This window comes from Miniopterus schreibersii, assembly GCF_964146895.1.
Source record: "Miniopterus schreibersii genome assembly, chromosome: 4".
In the NCBI taxonomy this organism is placed as follows: domain Eukaryota; kingdom Metazoa; phylum Chordata; class Mammalia; order Chiroptera; family Miniopteridae; genus Miniopterus; species Miniopterus schreibersii.
The window spans coordinates 83,154,926-83,175,865 of NC_138105.1; the positions used below are offsets into that span (position 1 = coordinate 83,154,926).

The window sequence follows — 20,940 nt, forward strand, 5'->3', positions numbered from 1 at the left end:
ACACTTCCCTCTGATGATTAAAGCAATAAATGCACATCGGAAAAACACAAGGTCCAAGGGAAAACATAAAACCCACCTGGAAATTTCATTATCTAGATACCTACTGTTAACATGTTAGTGAATTTCTTCTAGTTTTTTTCCCCCTCTAAAGATTATAATCAGTTTTTTCCGTAGTTTTTCACTGAAGATTCTAAATGAGCATTTTCTCTTGTTATTAAACCTTTAGAAACATGATTATAAATGACCGTCTATGCCAGTGTGTGGCTGTATTAGCTTTCACTTAGCGATCCCTCCCTTGATGGGCATTTATGTGATTTTCAGTTTTTAGCTATTATAAATTATTCTGTGAAAAACCTACTTGTTCACAAACCTCTGCTCATGTCCTAGAAGCAAAATTTTGCTGAGTCAAAGGGTATGAATATTTCTAAGGCAGAAAAGCTCTAACTGTGTAAAGTAGCTGATCCCTACCCCAGGACTCGGCTCCTCACTGCAAATTAATTCTTTATAAGGTGGGGTCTGCCGTATGAAGAATTGTTCATATTGTACATGGCCCCACATAGTATAATGTTTCTTTTTTAAAAAATTAAATTGCCGTGTGACTTTATTTGTTTTGAAAATTTCCTTTGCAAGTGAGTGACTGAGGGACGGTTACAACTCTATTGCTTTGTAAGTGATTTAGGTATTTCATTTTGGAAAAAAAATATTATACGTAGAATTAAAAAAAAAATTAAATTGCCCTGCCTATGTCTTCTGTTTGTGTCATACTCAATTTTTTATTTCTAAAAGTCCTTACATACTATAAACATCCCATATACGAGAGGTAGGGTAGCATGGTAGACTCGAATCTAATTCTGCGGCACAGCTGTGTGATCTTGGGCAAGTCACTTAACCTCTTCATATCTGTTTATTGGTAAAGTGAGGGTAATAACAGAGCTCCTGGGATTGTTGGGGTGAAAGGAGCAAATATGCATCAAATGCTGATCCGGTGCCAGGCACACAGAGACCTCTTAGTATGTTACCCACCAATACAAATAAAAATGAAAGCTTCTGTTCGTAAGATTTGAATATTTTTTACTAAGATTTTATGCCAGTCTAGGTTACACCCAGTAATTCTGAAGAACTTTTGAAAAAAACCTAAAGACTAAAAGAGTCAGGTATGGCAGGAAATATTGAGTATGGATGGGCTGTACTTCAAATCTTGGCTAATTGTTTATATTCCATCGTCGGTCCTGCATTTTAAGAGGGACATTAACAGGCTGGAGCAGGTCCAGAAAGGAACAACTGGGCTGGTAAACAAACTTGAGATTGACCTGTAAGGAATAATTAAAGACTCTGACTGTTTGGCTCAGAGAAGACAGACAGAGAGGTCCTTGCTTACAAATCCCTGTTGGGCTGTCATGGGGAAGAGGGATTCAACTTGATAAAATAACGTTTTTGAGTATTTACTATTGGCCAGGCACTGAGCTAAGCCCTTTGCAAATATTACTTATTTTTTTCTCCAAAACGCCTTATGAGGCACCGATTTGTGTTTGTATTGTACAGATAAGCAGGGGACTGAGGCACAGATGGCAGGAGTGACTCGGCTGAAAGTTAGATGGCTGGTTGGTGACAAGGTAGGAACAGAGCCAGATCTTTCTGATTCCATAGTTCAGGTACCTTCAGCAGCCCGCTGGCTTGTTCTAGGTGACCAGGGACAGCGGACGGGACTTTCAGAGCGAGAGGAGGCTGCCTAACACACGTGAAGAAAGGCTATTTTGACCATTAGATCTACCCGGTAACAGAAGAGGCCGCCTTCTGGGGATGGCGAGTTTCTTGTTGCTGGAAGTGTTCACGCACAGGCTGGACTCCCAGTAGCATGCTGTTCAGATGAGCCAGCTGAGGAGGGGGCTGGCACTGTGACCTTACTACCTTACTACTTACTTGCATGACCTTGAAAGTTACTTAACATCTCTCTTAGCCTCCATTTCTTTACCTGTAAGCTAGGAATACTTAATTCTAACTTTAGGGTTGTTGGGAAGGGCAAAACATTCAGATAAATGACTTAGCCAAGAACCCGGTATTCAGAAGTTGCTCATATGTTCAGTGAACAATGACCCAGGGTCTTGTGTTTGTCCCTGTGGTTTTCATTTATATAGCGACTCATCTATTCACTTCTCCATTGGGGTCAGTTACAGATTCGGAGAGGTCACCTGTAGAGTTGGTGCGCCACCTCACTTCTGCAGAGGGAGGTCTCTGCCAGGTTCTGTCCCTTCAGGCAAATGACAGGTTGGGCTCTGAAACAGGGCCGGTGGAGCATAAACCAAAGGACGTTTGGACAGAAATGATAGGCCACAGAATAGATATTATTGGGGGAGAGGTTAGAACCATTTCATCCTTTTGATCAATGATCAGCTGGGTTTGAAGAGCGCACTGTGTGCCCAGCACTGTGCCATGGGGATTAAGGGTATAAACAATCAGCTGGAGGCACCGTCTTTGTCGTCAAGGGCCTCAAGGCCTGGGATGGCTCAGACAACTACGAAAAGATTGGAGAATAGGACTGAGTGTCATTCTGTGCTAAATCCTTTGGCACAGGGCGGTTAGGGAAGGGATGCGTAGAGGCAGGAGGCTGGAGAAAATGACCTTGGAAGATCTTTTCTGCCCCTGGATTTTCTCTGTCTGATGGTTCCCAGGATTGAGTCCTCGCAGGCACAGTGCAGTCGTGTTGCAGTGGGAGCTCCCCTGGGCACATTTCTCCAGTCTTTCCCCCAGGACATCTCCCGGAGCCAGGAATATGCTAATCACTGTTGCCCATTGTTAGGCCAGGAGGGGGGCTGTCCCCCTTCCTAGACCGGGAACAGGGCAGCACCCTCCCTCCTCCCAGGCCCCTGTCCTTCCGACTTTAGCCGTGGCTCCTGCCGACATCAGCCACGGGGCCCACGTGGAGTTGGCTGCCCGAGGATGAAGCTTTTATTTGCGTTAATTCTCGATGTGGGAGCCCTCCCTTCTCCACTTTCAACAGGATGAGCAGACTCCGGCTGCTCTGGGGAAGGCCCGCCCTTCTCCCCTTGCTTTCTGCTCCTCAGCATTTGTTCCCTCCCACGCAGGTTTCTCTCCCCTCCTGGGCCTCTGCCTTCTTCCTGCTCCTTCCTTCGTTCCCCAGGCCTAGAATGATGGAGCTGAGAGCGACCTTGAACGTCGTGCGGTACAGCCCGCCTACCCATTTCACAGACGGGAATACTGTGCTCCGGGGAGGGAAGGAGACTCACAGAGTCAGTTCTTGGCTGAGCCCAGAGAAGACCCGAGTTGAGGGCTCCTCCCTCCTTACTTCTCGGCCTGTCTCTCCCTTTCTCTCCCTCCTCTGGTTTTTCTCCCCTTTTTATTTCTTATTTTCTTTTGAAAATACGTCCCATCCATCACTTGTTCTAAATACTCAAGTCTGTCATGTAACTCTGGCCTGCCATTTTCCAATGACATTTTCCTTACCACACAGCGGCTTCAGTGGGGAAACAACTCCCACTTGCTCAGAAATTTCCTCCAGACACCCCAGTCTCAGCCTCTGGGCTTGTTTCTACTTGTTTTAACCAACCTGGGCTCTGATTCACATCACTCCCAAATGCCCTTTTTTTTTCCTACCCGGTACAGGTTGTCTTTTATGAAGGTGGGCTCCGAGTTTGATTGTGTGCCCACACTCTCTAACATCCTTTTTTTAAAAAAAAAAAAAAATTAAAAAAAAAATCTATTTTCAGCTTTCCAAAGCAATATGTATATTGTAAAACATTCAAGCATTACCGAAATATTTAATGTAGGAAATAAAAGTCCCCCATAGTCTCATTCTCAAGAAATAATAACAACTATAAACAGTTTTGGGTCCATTTCTCTGCACTTTCCCCCCATATGAGAACAATAAAACATTAAAAAAATAATAAAAATGGGATCCTACTATACATTCGGTTTTGCCGCTTTCTCCCTGCCCCCACCTTTAGTCTTCCATCCCGGATATTTTGGCTCTTCTGGTGGAATGAGGCCACCTGCCTTTGGCACTTATTGGCGGCTAGACTTTGGATGAATCACTGCTGCTCTCAGGGTTTGTTTCCTCATCGGAGCAAAGGAACAGCCCTCGTTCCACCTGCCCATCTCCTGCGATTAAGGCTCAAGTGGAAATGCAGGTGCCCTGGGGCTGCGTCCAGTGGACCGTGTTCTGTCGCATTACCCTGCTCTCCTGGGTCGATAGCACTGCCCTTGGCCTGAAATGCCGTAGCTTCCCGAGTTGTTTCCTGGTTTGCAGCCCCCTCTAGGAGTTCAGTTGGGCGAGAGCAGGGACCATGTCTGTTCTGCTCGTCACTGTTCTATCCCCAGAACTTAGAACAATTGCTGGCATATAGTAAGAATTCAGTAAATAATTTTTGGATCACGAACAAATTATCCCCCCTCTGCTGGGCTTCCCATGGGTGAAAGACCCGCTGGCGGAGAGCAGAGAGAGCCCGCAGCCTGCGTCGGCCTCTCTTGGCACGCTCCTTGCCACCTGGTGAATTAGTCATTCTTTATGGCCCAGTTGAAATGTCCCGACTCCTATGAGATTGTCTTCGGCTCTGTACGGTCTCCCCACCTCCAGCAGAGTTAGTCAGGCTCCCCTTCCTGCTCCCGCAATGCTTTGCGCCGACCCCTCTTTTATAACAGTGATCACGGCTTCCCTGCTTTGCACAGTCGCTACGTGCCGCATGCGGTCCTGACGCTCTGTGGCCTCCTTCCATTTCATCCTTAGGGTGACCTGTCAGGGAGGGATCATCAGCGTTGCCATTTTGCAGATGAGGAAATTGAGGCTTAGGAGTCTTGAAAACAGTCTTGTTCCAAGGCATACAGACAGCAGGTTGTATAACCAGGACGCTAGAACGTATCTGGCCACTTCCCAAGCTGGAGTTTTTAACTGCTGGGCCCTTTGTGAGCCAACTTAATTGAAGAATTATGCAACGGCAGCTGGAAAGACCCATGGTGTTTACATAGTCCAACCTTATTTTAGGGCTGGAGAGACTGAGATTCAGTTACACGGTCAGAGTGGGGCTTGTGGGGGGGAGGAAGTCTTGCCCTAATCTCTAGGCTGCCCAGTTTGCGGCAGCCTGGGGATTACATCTTTTACCGAAACGTCTCACCCTCTTTTTTAGGGAGGGTAGCTTTTTATATTTTAAGGCACATTCAACGAGTTCCTCCCAGCCCCCTCTGCCTGGGCACGGTGCAGTCTCTCCTTGGCTCTTGTTTTACTTTTCTACTAGATGGTTTAGGTCCCACCAAGAAAACTATTTCCAATGAAATTCACATTTTTTTGTGCAATGAAACACCATTTTAGAAAGTTTGCCCTGTCCTGTGGAAGGGGGCCTCTCTGTAGACCAGGTAATGGTGGCAGGCAGGCTTGTCCGTGGTGGCTCAGATGCTCTGAGAGGCCCAGAGTTTGGACCTGCTCAGCCATCCAGCAAGGATGAGCCTGAACACCTCACTGCAGCAGCTCCGGAGCCAGGGCTGAGCTGCCATGTCAAGCTCACTCTCACTGTGACTCATTTCTTGGAGCAAAAAGGGGTCACGGTGAGACACAGCAGTGCTTTGGGGTTGGCTGGTTGGGAGCCTTCTGATCCTGGGCTTCTGCGGAGCCAATGAGAGGAGAGGAGCAAGCATATGGGGACAAAGCAAGTCAACTGAACGAGCACTGAATATCTAATATACACGAGCCACGGGGGTGCTGCTCCCTATGATGGGGAAGGGGGACAAGTTAAAACCCTGGGTAGCCCCAGGGGATCGGCCCCTGTCCTCTTGTTGGCCTGTCATGTGCACCAAGAAATTCACTAAGTGTCTAGCCATTGAGGGCTTGCGATCCCACAGGAAGGTTAGGAGGGCACTTGATTGTAGGTAAGGCCACTTAGAGCAAACCGAGCGCCGAGGGAAAAGCCTGCAATGCCAAGGGGACTTAGGAAGGAGAGTCCACGCCCAGTTAGGGGGAGGGATGGGGTAGGAATCCAGGAGGCCCCTCATGGAGCAAGTGATGCTAGGGGTGGATCCTGAGGCTGGGGTCACGGAGAAGTGGAGAGGGAACAGCCATTTGCGAAGGGCTGGGCTCTGCTTGGAAGAGGCACTCAGAAGGTAACTTACTTTATCCATCCGTGAAGCTGTTTTTCCCATTTTTGAAGAGGAGGAACTTGAGGCTCAGAGAGGCTGAGCTAACTGCCCAGACAAGGGTATGGACATGACAGAGGCAAGATTCACAATTAAATGAGCTTGGGTGCAGAGCGTGTGGGTGTGTCCTTCAAGGCTGAAGCGAGGAAAGGGGCTTTTCTAGATGTTCGGAGGGATAGGCAACAGGTGAGAAAAGTACAGAGGAATAATGGGTGTGTTGCAGGGGCCAGCGAGAAGTTCAGTGTGGGCTGGGATGCGGCCGAGGAGCTGGGAAGGGAGTGCGGGCTGGATGGTGGCGAGCTGGGAGCTGTGTCATGCTAACGCCTGGCGTTCTCAGCACAAATGCAGAAATGAACGGGATAGACCTGTGTGCACAAAGGCGAGCTATTGACGGGTGAAAAAAGGGAATTTGCAGAACACGGTGTTGAGTAGAACCCTATTTTGTAGAACAGAAACAGCTCACTATTGTAGCGAAGCAAAGGCCTCTGGAGCCAGACTGCCTGGGCCTCAGCCTGGCGCTGCTCTTTCCAAGCTGGGCAGCCCTGGGAAAAGAATTCCAGCTGTCTCCTCATCTGTAACCTCATTCATACAGTGGGGTGATAATAGTAGATGCTTTATAGGATTGCTCTGAGGATTACATGGGTTAATACACATTCGACTTTCAGAAAGATGTCAGGCGCATAGTAAACGCTCATGTTCTGTCATTATGGTATTAAAATCATTTGCAAAGACGAATACCAAACTGTTTAAGTGATTTACCCCAGGGAGTAAGATTTGTCTGTATTTTAGTTCTAAACATATCTCCCTGTGTGGTTTAAATATTTTATAACCAACATGTATAATGTTTATTATGTAAACAAACCAGCGAATTTATTTCAAGCGTTGATATGAGGAGACATCTATGTCTGTTGTGTTTTTTTCTTCTACCAGCAATGGGCCTGCTGGGAACACACTCAGAGACGTCTCTGGTGTCACTCAGAGAACCGTGGGAAACGTGTCTGAGGCAGCGCTGCGTGGGCTTCCCACAGGCCGTGTGTGGAGTGATGCTCAGGATCATAAGGGGCAGCTAGCCTGGTCCTAGCTGCCTCTCCCCATCTTGCTCCCCAACTTGGTCTGGACTGGGTATGGTTTCCCGGCTAGAGGTGCTCAGAGAAGCCCTTTGGGTCTGCTTGGGGAGTGACAAATCTGGAGCTTGTGCTGAGACCTCCGACGCTGGACATGAAGGGAAACTGGGTACACTCAGTCCTGGGTGTTTGGGGTTAGAGTGTGAGGCTTGAAGCTGTCTTTGGTCTAAGTACTAGGGACCAGCAATTAAAAAATTAAATTAAAACAGGCGAGAGATTATGCTTCCCTTCTTCCTGACCTCCCAACTCAGCCAGAAATTCTCTCCCATAAACCTGGACAGTTTTTTTTCAGTTGAGTGATTTTGGTCTCAAGGCAGGTGGGACAGAGAAGAAAGGATGGGCTGCAGGAAGCTGTTTCCGCCCTTACACGGAGCTCTGACCAGGTACCTCTGTGAGGGGTGGAAGTTAGTGCCGTTTCCTCCTGTGCGAAGGATGGAGATGAGAGACTCGTATCTATTTATAGATGCATGTTAACTTCGTTATCATCTAGAACCACCTGCAAACGATTAGCTCTTGATTATCTGGAGAGACCACCCTTCTCCCTGGCTCATTCTTGGAGGAACAGTGGCAGTGCAGCGGTTAAAAGAATGTTTTCTGGAGGCAGACCTGCTTTTGAATCCTGGCTCTGCCTCTTATTAGTTGTCTTGCCTTGGGCAAATTACATAACCTCTTTATGCCTCATTTTTGTCACCTGTAAAATGGGAATATAATAGTACTTGTGTCTAAGGACTTCTGTGGGATGATGAAATGAGGCCCAGGGTTGTTGGCACAGTACCTAGCGTTCAATAAACACTCAGTAAATAGCAACGGTTATTATTAGTGAGTCGTTGCAGCCAAGACTGAGACGGAGCACTGGGAGGGGGGAAGGAAGGTCCAGGAAGAAAAGATCGTCTGCTGCAGCATCTATTAACATGGAAAGTGCACGCTCTGTGCCCCTGCAGTCCCATCCCTTGTTCCTGTTAACTGCCCGGAAAAATGTCACACAAGCCCACAAAGATGCAGGTACCCTGTGATCATTGCAACACTCATTGCAGTAGAGCAAATTAGAAAAACTGTAAATTCCCATCAGTAGGGGACTGGCTGGAAAACAACGGGAGACCCATAACAAGATGTCCCGCGGTAGTTAAAGGAATGAGGCGGAGCCTTGTGCTTCCACGGGTAACGTTCCCTAGGACGTGTCGAAACGTGAGCAAAGCAACCTGCAGAATTACGCGGGCAGTGTGATTCCATGAATGACAGCGTGCACATTTCAGTTGATAGTATATGAAGCTCAATAAATTTCAGTATATTCCAACGTATGTGTGGATAACTACTGAAATGTGTGCACCATCACTTCATGTGTGTGTAAAAATTAAATGAAGATCATCAAGTAGGACACTCCCTAAAGCAATGAAAGCTGGGGTGGGCCTGGAGATCGCTATCACAGGGGGTTCTAGGCTTACGTGTGGATTCATAACTAAAAAAAAGAAAAAAGAAATGTATGCATATACTGTATGGTTAAAAATGACCAAGAACAGAGAAAGAAATATCCATCTGGCTAAGAACTGGAAGAAACTGCCTCTGCCAAACCAAAGCCTCGATGGGAAAGTCTCGGCTCTCCTCTCATGGGCCTCTTCCCGCCCCTGCAACCCCCAGGCAGAGGGGTAAGGGCTGCCTGCTATCTGCACCGGCTCTCAGGGGCTGAGCTTTGGGGGGGACATATGAAGAGGAATCGGTGTGCTGCACACAGGGCCAGGGATGTAAGTGTAGTCCAGCTTTCAGGGGCAAGAGGCAGTGGGGTCGGCGAGGAGGAAGGAGATCTGCATTTGAATCCTGGCTGTACCCTGACATCAACAGTGTGGTCTTAGATAAGTCTCTTTTCTTCTCCAAGCCTCAGTTTTCTCAGCTCTAAAATGGGGGTAGTAACCACTCTTCCGCATCTATTTCTTAAGGTGACTGGGAAGCTCACCTGGGATCGTGCACGCGAAACTCTCTATAGGCTGTGAAATGCTCCTCTACGAGCGGCTGCACGTCTGCCTGGCACTCAGGGTGGCAGCCGCCTTGCCCAGTTCCCCCGGAGCTGGGGAGCGACAGCCATAAGCACGCAGCTCTCAGAGGCCGAAGGTCCTAGCAGTTACTCTATTCGATGTAAGGGATACTAACGTGCTTTTGCATGAAGGCCGATAGGTCAGAGACCGAGAAGGAAGGACATGGGTCTGAGGTCACACAGATCACAGGGGGGACAGCAGTCTCTGAACGCCTGGGCGTGCTAAGTGAGTGTCCAGCTGCGCAAGGCTGATAGTACCACGTGCGCAGGAAGACGGGGCCTCCTGATCCCCCTGATCCACTCCCGTCGGTCCCGACAGGCCCTCATCGCTGTGCCCCAGGAGTCAAAGCCCATCCTCCAGGTGCCCCTCTCCTACCCAGAGTCGCACAGTGGGAGTGCTCAGCCGTGGGAATGCGAGCGTTTGGGGGATGGATGGGGGTCACTCCCCGAGGAGCCCTTGTCACGGAGAATGTTTGTGTTTCTGAGGAAGGAACATGCAGTGGCAGAGTCCAGGCCACACGGGCTGTACAGGTGACGTACGGGGACAAGCCTGGGGGACGTGCATAACTGGGTAGGGCTGTGGCAGCTCTGCTATTCCCTCTATAACCTTGAGGGAGTCAGTTTTCCTCTCCTCGCTGCAAAATAAAAGGGTTGATGGACGTCAGGGGCCCCGAGTCAGGGTGACTTGGAGCCTTCCTGCTGTAACCTTTGGTCCAGGGGAGCATGAGCGTCACCTGGAGGCTGTTAGATGCCCAGACTCTCAGGCCCCCCCGGCCCCCCGGGCCTGACTCAGCATCTCCGTGGCATCCTCAGGTGACTGGTACACACACTGGAGTTTGAAAAGCACTGCCTTGGAGGCTCTTGTTAGCATTACGGGTTTCCGGGCCCCGACCCTGAGAGCTTCTGTCTCAGTAGTCTAGCACGACGGGGGGAAACCGCGTCCTACGATCCCTCACAGCTAGATTTGGGAGCTGGCAAATTCGGGAACTGCCCTGCGGCTCCATGGTTCCGTTGGTACCTAAGACACTGAAGGCAAGCGTGATTCCTCGGCGTGAGTGGGTGGGAGGCTGAGGACAGGCCCTGCGAGGAGGGGGGGGCTCCAGGTGCCTGTGGGTCGCCCGGTCTGTGAGGCAGGAGACAGCGCTGCCCATTTCGCGGCTGGGATTAATGACTGTCGGCGGCTCCCCGTTAAGACGGTAAACTCATTTAGCAACGCACAGTGCAAAGCAGCCGAATTCAAAGGCAGAGAGTGGTAATCTAATTGCACTGAATTAGCCTCGGGAGACTCAGACAATATCAACTTCAGAAAACCACAAAGGGATCCTTTATAGGGAGTTTCTAAAGCGTCGGGTCTCAGCTCCCCTCGTAAGGGCCTGCAGCACAAAGCAGAGGCATAAGCCCCTCTCGGGCAGCTCCCCGCGTGTGCTTTCTGAATGGATTTGCGGCCCAGCTGTGCGGTGTCTTCAGTTGTGTGTCAGGCTTAACGGGGGTTGGTTGAGGAGAGAGCAGGAGTTCAGGGCCGAGCGGCCCTCAGCCCCGTGAGCAGCAGCCGTGCCTGCGGACTTGTGGGGGGCCCAGTGCATTTCTGGGGGTCTCTCTGGCTCTGACATTCTCTGACTCTGAGGTCGTTCTCATTGCGGACAACCAGGCTCTTACATAACGGAGGTGATTTCCTGTTAATAAGCCTCCGTCGTATTGTGTGTGTGTGTGGTCATTGCCCCATTTATTCATTATACAAATCCATTTTAAAGAAGAAAAAGGTACAGGTAAGTATGTGTTTATGGCACGACTCAGAGAGCTTACAAAGATCAGATGGTAATTTGGGAATCAGGAAAGGAGGGGACTTAAGTATCATGAAGATTTGCCCCTGACCTACATTTCATTTACTTTTCTGTAGCAATTTACAAATCTCAACCCACCCAAGCAGTTTAAATTTCTTCTGCGTCCTTCCTGGAAGGTGGCTATCCGGTCTCTGCTTGAACACCTCCACTGACAGGGACCTCACTACCATCGAGGCAGCCCAGTTCACCATTGGACAGATCTGCCAGAAAGTTTGAAATTGCACTGGCTCAGAGTTTGCATATGTACATTAAAAAATTAATCTATCCATTTACTCCAGTTCTTCTCTTGGGCTGATATAGAATAAATAAAATCTAATGTTTTCTAAATGGGGTCCTTGGGTCCCTAGAGGGTTCATGAAATAGTAATGATTACTCAAATTCCATTTCAAACATTTCAGAGTCTAATATTGCATATTTACTTCAGACAAGGCCTTACGGACTAACTAAAAACATCATGTTTGTCTTTACTTTTGTTTTTTCTTGGGTCAACTCAGTGTGGCGACATTGCTTATCTTATGATGCTCGTATTTCTGGCAGTTATGCAGCCCTTTGATTAATAAAGACAAGGACAAGAAGTTAATTATAAATGGGGTTTGGTAAACAAAAAATGTAAAACATAGTCTTAATATGGGAGAAAAAGCCAAACAGAAGCACTGATAAAAGTACAGAAAACTTTGGTCTCTTTCTCAGGCCACTCTGGACATCTATGAGGATCGTGGTCAGGCATCTTCTCATCATCTAAAGCATTTTCTGGGGAAACTGACATATTTATGGGATCTGTCAATAATTATTTCCAGGTTGAGGTAACTCTGCAGAGAGTGAGGTCCTCAATTCTTTCAGACCTTGAGCCTGAATATAACTTAGTGTTGCTCTTTCTTGGAATAGCTGAAATTCGCTGATAGCTGTACCCCAAACCGTTCTATTGTGGAGGAGATTGGGAAAATATAATTCTTGGCTGGCACAGCTAAAATTTGTTTTAGACACAGTGATTTGCAGATGCCCTTCATTTTTGCGCCTAGAGAAACTGAGGCTGAAAGGTCATGGAACCCTCTCAAGGTCATGCCAATCGCTATGTTCTGGGTTCCAGGTCTCCTGCCTTTTGACCCAGGGCCACTTTGCCTGAAGCAGCAGAAAACCTGCAGAACAGCATCAAGATGGCCAGGCGGGAGACAGAGCCATCCGTCTTAGAAATCATTCCGGCTTCTGTCAGCTGATGAAGGAAATAAAGTTAATGACGCCCACATAAATGTGCTGTCGCAGGACGCACACAGGCTGTCTGGAGGGGAGCTCTGCGGGCCTCTGACGGAGGAAAAGGTTGTTCGTGTAGCTTTACAGGGAGCAGGGTCTCCCCTTTGCGCAGGGCCAGGGACTGTGGCGTCTCACCTCTGTCTCCCCTGCAGAGGACCTAGTTTCGGACCGGACACATGGACACATGATAAATCAGTGCCTGGTCAAGAACTGAAGGCGGTGTTAGTGGTGAAGCAAATTCATCCCGAGCCTTTGTGGGTATGGCCTCTGCCTCTCATTAAGACCTCACGTGAGGCTGGAGGGAGCTTAGAGGTGTCGGAATCAGTCATTTGGTAAGAACACCGAGTGCCCACAAGGGAAAGGGACTCGTCAATGCCGTGCTGCAGGATGGGAGCAGAGCTGACTCTGGAAAGGGGGCTCTCAAATCACAGCCCATCTGCTCTTTCCGCGGCACCCCCGGATGTGACCTCCTTCGTAAGGTGACCTCAAGAACGAATTCCCTAAATGCCCCCTGAAAGGTCATTGTCAGTTTTGCGACTATGCAGAAGGTATGTGCCAATCCGTAGCTCCATTTACCCGTCTAGGGACCTTGTCCAAGCTGTCCCAAGGGGACACAAGACATGATGTCTTCTCTTTCTCATGGTTCCTAAGCCCCCCAAAGAAGGTAGAGTGACACTGTGATTGGCCCCCCCTGCAAACTCGCCCAAGGGGCTTCTTCCCTTAGGAACAAGGCCTTGGCCCAGTTCAGCGGCTCCTGGACACTTTCCGCAGTGCCCCAGACGCAGCGGGTGAGATGTCAGGAGGCTACAGCTGTGCTACCGGAGGGAAAGGTCCAGGCGGCGGCCTGCCCCTGTTGGCAAGCTGGGAGACCAGGGAGCCGGAGGGGCCACTTCTCTGGAAAGCCCCTTTATCTCTCAACTGGGTGGTTTTTCAGGACCGAGATATGAAAGAAACCTACTTGCCATGTTCCCTTTGACCCTAGTGTGGTAGAAACATCTTCCCTTCAAGGTTTGGGCGACCTTTCCTAGCAAGTGAGCGCCATATTTAGTCCAAAACCCTGTGCGGGGAAGCATGTACGGGGATGGCAGATGGAACTGGCACACGCCGAAAAGCTGTCGTCTTTTGGGAAAGCCACCCATGGTTTAGGCTTGGTTCTCTCCTCTGCCTTTATTCCCCTCTCAAGCACAAGCCAGGTCTCTCTCTGCCTCACTGAGATGCTTTATGTGTTTCAAGGGGGGCATTTTCTCAGGGAAACTAGACTGTCTTCCTTGTTATAATTAGTACATCAGAGCAGCAGGCTAAACAGTTGTCACTTTATACCAGTGGTTCTCAACTGCAGCCAATTTGGCCCCCCAACCCCAGATTTTTGGCAGTGTCTGGAGAGGTTTTTGATTGTCACGGCTGGGGAGGGGGTGCCGTGGTGCCAAGGATGCCGCTAAACATCTCACAATGCACAGGACAGCCCTCATAACAGAATCATCCAGTCCAAAATGCCAACAGTGCCGAGATGGAGAGACACGGTTATTCGCCACGGGTCTATTAGAGTTACCGAGCAAGTGAGGAAACTGTGGGGTCGCCCTGGCCCCTTCCCACCCGCAAGCCACTGTGAGGGCCCTGGGAGCCACAGCAAATTCCCTTTGACATGAAAGGAATGAATTTCTGCTATAAAACAACGTGTCTTTCTGGATAGAAAGCCCCCTCCCCATCGGTAAAAACAGAGAGACAAATTTAGGCGATCGGACCCTAGAAGGGCACGTCTGGAATTTTAGACCCACAGGCTTTTCAAATATCGGAGCAGGACGCTCAGCCAGACCGCCTCGTTTTCCTTCTGGGGACGCAGCTGCTGCGCAGCGCCATGCTGCCGGTCTCCCGGGACCCTCGCCGCCCTCGCCCTGGGCTCCGTCCGAGGCCTCGATGGCTCTGTGCGGGCGCGGGTGAGGTTCCCGCCTCCCGCACGCCGGTTGCCGTTTGCCGTCATTACTGCCGTCTCGCTGCTTAGGTGCTGATGCAGCAGCACCCCTGTTACCCAGGGTCTCTCCTCTCCTAGCCCCCAGATTTCCCCAATCAAGTGAGCAGCTGGCATCGTTTAGTCTAAGAAGTACCTGGGTGCCTCGGGTGGTTGGATTGTCTCATTTCTACACGGTGCCTGTCCCTCGGGGGAGAGGAGTGATTCCCATGGAATCTTCTAGGAGCTGCCAGTCTCCTTTTACCCCCCCCACGCATTCTATTGAGCCCCCAGATTTTAATGCTTCCTTATTTTCACCTAAAATTTAGAAAATGAGAGAGTTAGAAATGAAAATGTCAGTTAGGCGAAGATAATACTTTTCCTCTTTGTAACCTTGTTGTTGTTTTTTTCACCTCTCCGAGAAATTGCTGAGGGTATTTCTCCAGTTCAGTTCTCGTTTTTATTATTTTATGTTTCAGGACATTCCTGAAACAACCTCGACTCCTCAAATGATGTAGCCATTTCTGTATTTTGAAAGTGCAATGGTACTAATCTCTTTCCAGCTCTCCATAGTCATGACTCTTTTTTCCTTAGAAACACATGGAATTATATCCCGTGCCCCCTGTCGCTCATGTATGTCTGGAAACACGGAGGGGAAAGAGATGCAGAGTGGTACTTCCTGACAGGCTACCACCAGTTTACTTAAAGTATTAACACGGTGGATTCATAACCTTATCAAAATGACTACAGTGCAAACCTTTTAAACTGTTTCACTTTTGTGAAAGACAATGTCTGGAAGAATAAAATCAAGCATTACGTACTGTTCACCAAGAAAAAAGAGTTGGGGGTGGTGGTGGTGATGTGCTTGGCCTTATTAATTTGCTCTTTAATCTCTCCGGTTCAGTTCTGTCTCCATAAGCCAAACAGAGAGCCAATTTGCATACAAATGTTACCAAGGGCTTCACCCCCACAGCATTTTCCAGTTCTACTATGTATGCAGGGGAGAAAGGATTTGATATTGTTAAAACAAGAGGCTACTTTCTGCCCTTTCGCCCCTAAAGTAGTTACATTTCACAGGGCCCTGGATTGTTGCACTTTTGTTTTCTACCTGACTCCCCGACTATTTGCATCCTGAGCTGTGGGCTGGACTCTGGCCTATCAAAGAATTATGTGACCTGGGGATTAGAAGCTTTAGCACTGGGTAGCTCAGAGGAGGAGAGTGGTCTTTTTTTTTTCATCTCAAGAGAAAGACACGAAGAAAGGCTTGTATGTAGATGTTCACAAGCTAGGGGGAAGCATCATTCATTTAATAAATCAACCGACAGATTAGTCAAACCAACAGTTCCTATGCAGAGCTCTCTACAATGTAATAAAACAAAACAAAACAAGAAACCCCCCAAGAATTATTTGCTGGCTTATGATAGGAGAGAGTAATATTTGATGGTTACTTATTTAAAAAGGAACCTAGAGTAGGTTTTTCAAATTACTGTTAATCCAGTGCCACGGTAAAGCATGAGAGGCAGGCATCTAAAATGAGGAAGATTAATGATCCCTGCAGGTCATGGAAGAATAATTTTTTTCAATTCATGTAAATGGAATTTATCATAACCATCTCTGAAGATGGCATGATTCACTCAGTTTCAAAAGGGCTATCTATTTCAATGCTTCCTGAAAAGGTGATTTTTCACTTTTTGCTTGTACTGACATAAGAATGCTAAGCCTGTAGGCTGAAAATTTTAACCTGGGAGACAATGGGTGGGGGAACTCAGCTATTGAATCAGGAATAGACACACATTATAGAACAAAACACAAACAGGAGTTGCCCATCAGTTCAGGCTCTTCAGCTAACGAAGTAGAGTTTGGAAAGGTGAGTGGGGGAGAGGAGAGAGTCAAAGTTTCAAAAGGGAAATGTTTCCCAGAATCTGTTTCTAAATAGATCCACCTGCACCCAAGTTCAGGGCTCTACAACCTGAGGTCACAACACTATTGTTTCCAAGCACTAAGCCTCAGCAACACTCTCCCACCCCCCCGCAGAAAAAGAAAACAACAGAAAAGAAGAGAAAATGAAATGTTCTGTGTCCAGTGAGTTCGAGTGCAACCTTCCCCGTCACCGCTAGTTGTCACTTGGCTCCCCCAGACGGGAGAGCTGAGGTTTTCGGCACTGCGGTTAGAGAGAATGCAGTCCTAATTAAACTGAGTAACTCCTAAAGCTTCCCCTTAAAGTCCCCAGCTGAGTGAGAGCCAATATGCAGGGGGCCTGGGGGCCAGCGATGGGGCGGGGGGTGGGGTAGCAGGCGGAAGGACAAACAAATTACAAGAAACAGGTAAACAGCTGCCAGAGCAACGACTGTCTCAGACCTCCACGCACAAGCCAGACACCCTGCGGGCGGGGTTGGTGGTGGTGGTGGGGGAAGCGGGGGGGGGGGGGGGGGGGGGATGGAAGGACCCGATTGCAGCGGTAGACGGCACCCCCTCCCCCGAAATGAGGGGATCACGGACCGAGTCAGCCTCCGTGCTCCTTTCCCCCCATTTTCACCAGGGCGATGTGGTCAGTAGAAAATCGCATACCTGAAGAATACAATGGTCTCCCAAAGGTAGAGTCGAAGAGTATTGAAGCTGTACATTTTCAGGTCCCTGTGCTTTGTAGTCCACGAGTTATGGGGCCAAAAAAAAAAAAAAAATGTTCCCAGTTGGTACTTAGAAAACCAGCGAGCGCCTAGTGAAAAAAAATAATCCAGATGCTAAGGGGAGGTGGGAGACGGGCGCCCGGGGAAGCCCGGGGGCAGGCGCAGCGCGGGGCGCGGGCACCACGGACAGCGGCGGCCGCGGCGTCTCAGCACCACGGACAGCGGCCCCCGCCCGCCGACAGCGCCGCGAGGGCTCCGCTCGGTCAACTCCAGCGTGCCCGCCGGCTCCCTGCGGCGCTGGGGAGGCACGTTTGGGGGTGGGTATATTTTCTTTTTTTATCCGTTTTTCTGTTTAAAAGGCCAGCTTCATGCAAGAAAAAAAAAAAAAATCTCCTGTGGCGATCAGAGCGCTGGCCGCGGACCGTTGCAAAGGGCGAGCATCTTGGGCGGAGAGAGTAGGGGCTTAGCGCCCCTGGGCTGGCCCGAGGGGCGAGGGGCGAGGGGCGAGGGGCAGCGGCGGGCGGTGCTGCCTTCAGTTAAATCCTGGGGAATGTGCCAGGCTGGCGCATCGCGACCGAGCCCCGGAATCTCGCTCCCCTGCCTGCGCGTTGCTCTGCCGTCGCCTTGTGATCCCCGTTCTCCGGTCCCCGCCGAATAAGTTATGATCGCTGCGGGAAAGGTGTCCCATTGCTCGGGGCTGCGGACGGGAGAGAGCTCGGGGCAAGTTTCAGGGGCTGCCAGGGTCCATGGCGACTCCGCGGGGCTCGGGAGCCCAAGGCTTCAGATGCATCTGGGTTTTCTGAGCTCGCCCATCTTCCTTTTGCCAGGACTCCTTCAGATCTTCAGACTTTCTTACTGCATTAATTTAACAAACTGGCGGCGTTTGGGGATTGGAGGGAGGGGGGCAGGCGATGGCCGATGGGAGGGGGTGGAGAGAGAAGAAAAGGGGGGAAAACTCCTTAGTATCTTCAAACCCTCCCACTAGAGGTGCTCATTGGCCAAAGGCTGCAAAAACCAGATCTTTTCCCGGTGTTTGGCCAATGGGGTGTTAGACCCTGGGTAGAGTTTAACGCTTAGAGTGCTGGATGAGATCCCCCATCTCCCCTCTCCTTTGCGTGGGGGCGGTGGGGTAGAGGAGATTATGGGGTTAATCTCTTCACGACTCTCAAAACAATGCCTTTTTTTTTTTTTAAAGAACGTAGTTGTAAGTGAACAAGACGAACCCGTGGGCCCCAGTTCAGACACGCTTCTGGGCTCATTTTATCATCTTAAATGGGAAGAATTGAACCAGATCCCAAGTTTCTTTAGAGCTCAGAAGTTATCATATTTGGCCCCAGAAAAAAAAGGAGAGGTTTCAGAAAGAAGCCTAGTCTATAAAGGAAGACACCCCCTTCTTCCCCCAGGGTCATTGCAGCAGGAAAATACAGGGGAAATTCCTTGAGCAATTTCCAGGATCAAGAGGAAGCAGTCCTGGCCTCACTGCTGGCACCTTTTGGAAGATATGCCACCTTCCAGTTAGATAGAAGATGGTTTTATTTACATCTTATAGGCTGGGGAAACAGCCACCAAGAGCTGTGGCTTGCTTCAAAATAATGGTAGAGCAAGCTGTACATCCAGGTACTCAGCGCTTACCACTCCCATCCCTCCCGCTTCTGTTTTTCCCACCTTATGGGAGTCTCAGGAGCCAGCTATACATTTCACTCTAGAGCTCAGCTGGGGAGGTGGAGTTAATCAGATTTTCTCCAGGCTACCGGACTTTAGTAGATTAATGGCTTCTGCAGGATTTTCTGGATGATTTGCACTGGCTGGGACTCTGGGGTCTCTCCCTCCCAGCCTATGAGCCTCCCTCTTACCCAGTAGCTCTAGGAACTCCTTCTTTTGAGTTTTTGGAGGCCGGTTCTCTCTAGAATAATTCTTAACAGTTCAGCTCCCTCCAAGCCCAGGCCTTCTCCCCAGGAAAAAATAAATCCGGAAGGCTTTGTTCACCAGCCTCCTCCCCGCCCTAGGGTTACAGCACACCCCACATTCCTCCCTTTTGTATTGGCTCCCACACACCAGAAAAGTAACGGGCCGCTTAGAATTTCCATGAGGTTCTGTGCAGTGACTGGAAAGAGAATTTTGCTTTGAAGGCAGGTATTCGCATAAGTCTGATACAAATTTACATTATCTATGTATCGATCACTAACCTTTATTAGCCTGCCTTCCATGTGCGAGGCATTGCTGTGCACGTCACGTAACCTCATTTACTTGCTACAGTTGCACCTTGAGGTAAACATTATCTTTGCAAATGTGTTTGTGTGTCGGTGTTTGCACACTCGCGAGTGTACTTGGGCCCAACAAGCATGTATATTTCTGTGTACATGAATTGACCTGTGATTGGCATGCTGCCTAATTCTGAACTGAATGTCAAGCGCATATGTGTATTTGTGTTTGTAAATGGGTCTCCGTCCACAGGTTCAGACAGGGTGGGGCGAAGGTAGGTTTATAGTAGTTTGTATGGGAAATAATACAATCATTAATAATCGTACCAGAATAAACTCTGTTTTATGTACTCACAGCTGTTAAGCCTACTTTTGCCCCATTCCTGTACATGTATATGTCTACGCTGGTTGTCGCACCCCTGGAGATACCAAAACAAACTGTGAGCTGGCAGCCCCTCATCTGCCTGGGAAGCACCTGCGCAGGCAGGTGTGGATACAGTCTGGAAAGTTTCTTTTTTTTTGCTTCTCCTTCTAGAGATGCTGTGTGTGTATGTGTGGTGTTGCTCTCCGTGAGTGTGAATGCCTCTCAGACTGTGGGCTCTGTAGGAGGTGAGAGTAATTTTTACCCGAGAGTAATTATTGTCTAGTAGGCTTCTGTTTATATGAGGCTGCCACTTTTATTTCATCAGCACGCAGGGATTGAGCATGTGCCAGGCCTTGGGGGTATGGCAATGTGTGAGATAAATAGTACTTTGAACCCCTGGAACATGCAGTCACTTCAGAGGCTCAGGGGGAAGAGTTCCTCGTGGCTGAGAATCTACACGTTTTGCCTCGTATCTCCCATAATTCTTATGCCTATAAGCAGTACACCCAGATCTTCCTGCCTTGTGTAGGTCGCTGTTGAAAAATAAACAATTGTAGGCTTGGATGGCAGGGACTTATGTTCTTATTAGATCTCTGCCTCAAAAAGGCTGGAGGACGTGGGGTCACTGACTAAACGTTCTGGGCCAAGTCAGATGAGGATAGTGATGCCTACTCTTTGCGCCACATGAAGCTGCATAAAAGAAATGACGTTCCTGTGCAAACTTATTGTGAAACTACCAGGCTATGAAACAGAAATCTGAATGGAAGGGGGCTGACTGGCTCTTGCCGATGGTCCATTTCTGTTGGTAAGTATTCTGCGTAGCTTGATTCCAATACTTGACCAGTCCCTTAGAGGTCCCGGTAACTAGGTTTAAATCCTCCTAAGTATGAAGAAACTTTGACACACACTGAGACTTCTTTTATTATTAAAGGAGATTTGTTCTTTCATTAACTCAACGGACATTTATTGAGCAGTTGCTATGTGCCAGGCGCTGTTCTCAGCAGTGGGGATACGGCAGGGAACAAAGCAGGGAAAGATCCGTATTCTAATGGAGTGTGTTTTCTAGTGGAGGGAGACAGAAGATAAACAAGTAAGTTATGATGGATTTGGCAATCATAAGGGTCAGAAAGAAAGAAGCACAGTAAAGGGACAGAAGGCGACAAGAAGGGGCTATTTTATTTAGGGTGGTCAGGTCAGGGAATGCCTTCTGAAAAGGAGGCGTTTGAATACACAGCTGAAGGAAGTCAGGGAATGAGTCACACGGACCTCAGGGAGGGGAGGGAGGGCTTTCCAGGCAGCAGAAAAGCAAGTGCAAAGGCCCTGAGAGGGAACCGTGCTTCGAGTGGGCTAGAAACATCAAGGAGACCAGTGTGCCTGGGCGCAGTGGATGAAGGAAGGGTCCCAGGTAGGAGAGGTAGCCAGGGGC

General features: G+C 49.0%; 1 protein-coding gene across 2 annotated transcripts in view; it reads right to left on the reverse strand.

Annotated features, from left to right (window-relative positions):
• The window catches only part of GLRA1 (glycine receptor alpha 1), a gene marked incomplete at both ends in the record, with an annotated part of 64,149 nt that extends 47,203 nt beyond the window's left edge, over positions 1 to 16,946 (reverse strand). For both annotated transcript variants that reach the window (XM_081133869.1, XM_081133868.1), the window contains one exon: positions 16,891 to 16,946. In XM_081133869.1, coding sequence (XP_080989995.1) covers positions 16,891 to 16,946 — 56 coding nt within the window. The remainder of the gene's footprint in view (positions 1 to 16,890) is intronic.
• Positions 16,947 to 20,940: the final 3,994 nt, after the last annotated feature.